This window comes from Wasmannia auropunctata, unplaced genomic scaffold (assembly GCF_000956235.1).
Source record: "Wasmannia auropunctata unplaced genomic scaffold, wasmannia.A_1.0 LD336051.1, whole genome shotgun sequence".
NCBI lineage: Eukaryota > Metazoa > Arthropoda > Insecta > Hymenoptera > Formicidae > Wasmannia > Wasmannia auropunctata.
The window spans coordinates 174,955-179,443 of NW_012026839.1; the positions used below are offsets into that span (position 1 = coordinate 174,955).

General features: G+C 31.9%; 1 protein-coding gene across 2 annotated transcripts in view; it reads left to right on the forward strand.

Annotated features, from left to right (window-relative positions):
* The first annotated feature begins 816 nt into the window (after positions 1-816).
* LOC105451452 (out at first protein) overlaps positions 817-4,489 on the forward strand; it is a 25,097-nt gene continuing 21,424 nt past the window's right edge. The window contains exons 1-4 of one of the 2 annotated variants that reach the window (XM_011691900.1): positions 817-1,102; positions 1,329-1,442; positions 1,512-1,830; positions 1,980-2,219. In XM_011691900.1, coding sequence (XP_011690202.1) covers positions 1,010-1,102; positions 1,329-1,442; positions 1,512-1,830; positions 1,980-2,219 — 766 coding nt within the window. In that variant the 5' untranslated portion in view covers positions 817-1,009. Of the gene's footprint in view, positions 1,103-1,328; positions 1,443-1,511; positions 1,831-1,979; positions 2,518-4,489 lie in introns of those variants that run through there. The other variant, XM_011691899.1, reaches the window with a different exon arrangement.

A 4,489-nucleotide genomic window follows, 5' to 3' on the forward strand; every position in this document is an offset into this window, starting at 1 on the left:
AAAGATCATTTTTGCTTCAAAGTTAAAAATAACTTGATGAAAAAAAATAAAACGATCAACAAAAAAGCAAATTAAAGACAAATATTCATCCTTTCAAAAACTGTACACCTCATTTTAGTGCGATTTTTATTTCGGGTCGTGGAACTTTGCAAAGTTGGGAAAAAATTTTGCGATTTGTTATATCTCCATTTTATATATCGTATTAATGCGACTTCGAAGAAAGTCAGTTAATCGTTTTCTAAAGTATCAACTTAAAAAATGGAGATTTCAAGCTGTAAAATGCTTTTTAAAAATCTCGTTAAGATAATTTTTTACAAAGTGCTCTATTTTGAATTTTTAGAAATTATCGATATATTAACGCATTGTCCGGACAATTTAGTTTGGCGACTGCAGTATAAATTATAATATATTAAGTGTACTTTATTTCGATAGTCTCAATTTTTACAATTTAATATTGCGAATTTTTGGAACTCATTTTAATATACATTTTATTACGTTTAAAAATTACAATTCACGTCTTAGTTTAATACGATATATGTATATTATATATTTATTTATATTTACACACAATATATAAATTTTTTTGTCCATTAATAACAATTACATAAAATTTTCGACATAAATAGATATCAAATTATTATTTCCTGTGCACTCAGACAAATTGTTCGTAATTTTTTGCTACGCATTAGAATCCAAGTTCGCGGCTAAGCAAGATTCGAATTTCGTTTCAATTTTTTTAAATAAAAAAGATAATCAGTGAATTTTTCTTTTAACGTAGAATTGGCTACACTGGAGCTCCGAAAACATGGTGGACAGAGATGTAGGCCGTCGAAGGAAGTGAAAGAGAGAGAGAGAGAGAAAGAGAAAAAAGGGAACGGGGTAACTTGACGCATTAGGTTATAATACTCGATGGAGTAATCTCTTTTTTTTCTTTTCTACGCGAACATCGGCTCGTTGCCGTCGGGTTGGACGAGAAGGCGAGCAATCGACAGTGATTGACAATGCGACAATGAGGAGACTCAAGTTTCTCGTGATCTGCATCGTGTTGCAGTGCTTGTACGGCGTATGCACCACACACTTGCTCATAAACGTCAAAAATCAGGTGAACGAACGTAATCACTTGCGTGTCCGTTATCAGCTTCGCTTCACTCTTAATTTATAATTTGTCAAAATTTGTAAAATACTGATCGTAAATATATTTCTCTAAGTTAACCTCAAACATAATTTAACACATATTGAATATCATTTCCTTATGTCAGTAAATAAATAGAACGTAGAAATAAGTTTTTGCATTATTGTCACTAATGACGGATCTCTTTTGTTTGCAGGGTGGTGATATTCTCCTAGAAACAATCTCGTCTAACGTTACGGAAGATCTGATCACCCTCGAATTCCAACGTTCCGATGGCACGCTAGTCACGCAACTTATTGATTTCAAAAATGTATGTAAATTTTTACAAAAGAAAAAGATTTTTCGCGACTCATTTCTACAAACGATATGATTCTTGCAGGAGGTACAAGTTATAAAAGCTCTGGTACTTGGCGAGGAAGAACGTGGACAAAATCAGTATCAAGTCATGTGTTTTGTGAATCATTTTTATAAGGTAGATTTTATATCGTCCGACGCGATGTCCAAACTACGTCAGAAGAATCCGGGCACCGTGCGCGTAGCGGAGGAGGACAGAGGTCATGTCAATTACACAATGGACTTGTTCCTGGACGTTTCGCAGTCCAAGGAGATCTCGAAGCATGTTACCACGCTCTGCGCTGAGGCAGCTGGATTAACTTACACCAGAAACGACGATATAAAACAGTGGATTCAAAGACCAGGTAATTGTCTGTGAAATAAACATGATTAGTATTATGCATACATTGTATACTGTAGTAAGTATTTATTATTATTATTATTAGTAATAATTTATTACTACTATAAGTAGTGTTAGTCATTTTAATAACATCAATCTTTATGGCATTATTAGGTTCTTCCGAAGAGTTACTCATGGCAGCTGTATATAACTTCACAAATGTACCACAATCAGGTGTGAATGACACAAGGTCGGTGCTGGTCTCAAAATGTGCTGACACATCAAATCTCTGGGCACCTTGCACGTGCTCCCTCGAATTGTGCATTGGCTGGTATCCATGCGGTCTGAAATTTTGCAAAGGAAAGTCGGACGGCAAGAAGGTAGCGAGCACCTATCGATGTGGCATTAAAACATGTAAGAAATGTTTTATATTCTCGTATTATTCTAAAATGAAACAGAACTGTTTATGGGATGAATGACATATAAGGACACTATAGATTGAAATTTTCAATATAAATTATAAGCACGTTGCCATAAGAAGAAAATGAAGAAAGCTAGAAACAAATTAAATATGTCAGAAAAAATTTTCTAATTGTTTTAGATAGTTAAAATATGAAACAGAAAATTCTCAAAAAGAACAAACTAAAATACTTCTAATACTTTTTTATTAATTTGAATTTATGTGTTATAGGTTTTAGAATTTATATATGCTTTATTTAGTAAATATGAATTCAAATTAATTTGTTAACAATTCGCTTTTACGAATTGATTTGAATATAAAATTTTCTTGTTTTATTTTTTTTTCTTTATATTTCTCTCTAGATTATATCGTAATTAAAGCCAAAGCAAATCGAGCAAAAGTATTTTTGCAAGGTTACATATTAGATTTATATTGGAGAGATCTTTAAAGGATTTTATAACAATAAGTGGGTTACATTTTAAAATTTTATACGACTTATGTAATTTTATTATGATTTACATTAAGGGATGAATTTTTATTTTGTTCTTGTCTTGGGCAAATCATATATAAAAAATTTAATTTATTGATTTTTAGAAAATCTTATCCAACACACGATTTCACGTAATCATGTAGATTTTACTGAGTGGATATTTGTAACATTTATAACTTCTTTTATATCAGAATTTTATTTCTATACATTCCAAGATTTGTAATAAAATATTTTAACATATTTTATTACAAATATTGTTTCTTAAGGCGATCCTAAACTGGAATCAAATTCTAAAAATCGCTGTTTTACTAACAATTTGTGAGTATATATGCGTGCGATATTGATGTAATAGTGTGTAATGATGTGTTTATGTTTACTACCATATCGATATCGCACACATCGTAACAAATTTTCAAGAATATGTATCTTTTTTATTAGGCATATCCAAACCTAATTTTATGAACTCAACATTGTTTACACATGTAATTCATAGTTCCGGCTGGTATTTTGTACCAACAAACTGCCAAATTTTTGTACAAAGCAAATATTGGCACATGTTGACAGCTCTAAACGCCATGTTAAACTAAGAAAAGATAATGAAGATCTAAATTAAAAAAATTTTTTTCGTTCTCAGCATACTCTACCAGCCGGAACTACATTGATGCCTATACTTTAATCGTGAAGAAGGATTTTTAAGTCTATTGCCTTTAATTATGTTTATTTTGTCATGGAAAATAATCACGTTCGGTAGATAAAACAGACGACTTTAGGATCGCCTTAAGAGGATGCTGAAAGGTCGGCCAAATTTATACGAGGTCGATAAAACAGTTTGCTCAATTCAATGACAATATTTGATTAATATGAAAATTCTACAGTTTATATGTGCAAATTGAATATGGCACCCTGCGGACAACACAAAAGAGCAACACTGAATTGTTAAAACTAGGATAAAAGCCTATAAAAAGAATTATTCACTTTTAAGGCGATGCTGGAAAATCGGAAAAATTTGCACGAGATCGATAAAACAGACTCTTCGGTGTCAGTGGTATCTCTAAATGAACTTCTTATAATCTCTTTTGTCTCACTTAAACACGTGCAATGTCTAACTTATTGAAGTGCCATCTGTTATAAAATCCGGCACTTACTGCTAGACGCAATTTTCGCTGTCTTTACCTTACCGTACGAATTACCATAATTTGCAGTCGTAAGGATTTCTTTTTTCCTAGGCTTTCAATCGTAGCTCAAAAGGTCTTGTATTATTCGTGCAAGTAATTCGTCTTGGGGGACGTAAGCATTTTGTACATATGAACTACAGAACTTCTACACTAATGAAATGTTTACGTCAAGTGATAGCTGTACGATCCGAAAAAATGTAATTTCTTAATTTTTTTCGTTTTTACTACAAATTCCTTCGTCCCCCAAATACATTTTATGTCTATTTCAATCCTGTAAAAGGATTTTCAATTCCGTTCTATCATTTCGGAGAAATCTTTACGACTGCAATGTGTCGGTAATTCCAATCTTCCAGCATCGCCTTAAATATTTCATGTAGATATGCAAATCTACATGAAATCTTTAAAAGTGAATAATTCTTTTTATAGGCTTTTATCCTAGTTTTAACAATTCAGTGTTGCTCTTTTGTGTTGTCCGCAAGGTGCCATATTCAATTTGCACATATAAACTGTAGAATTTTCATATTAATCAAATGTTGTCATGAAATTGAGATCGGAAGAG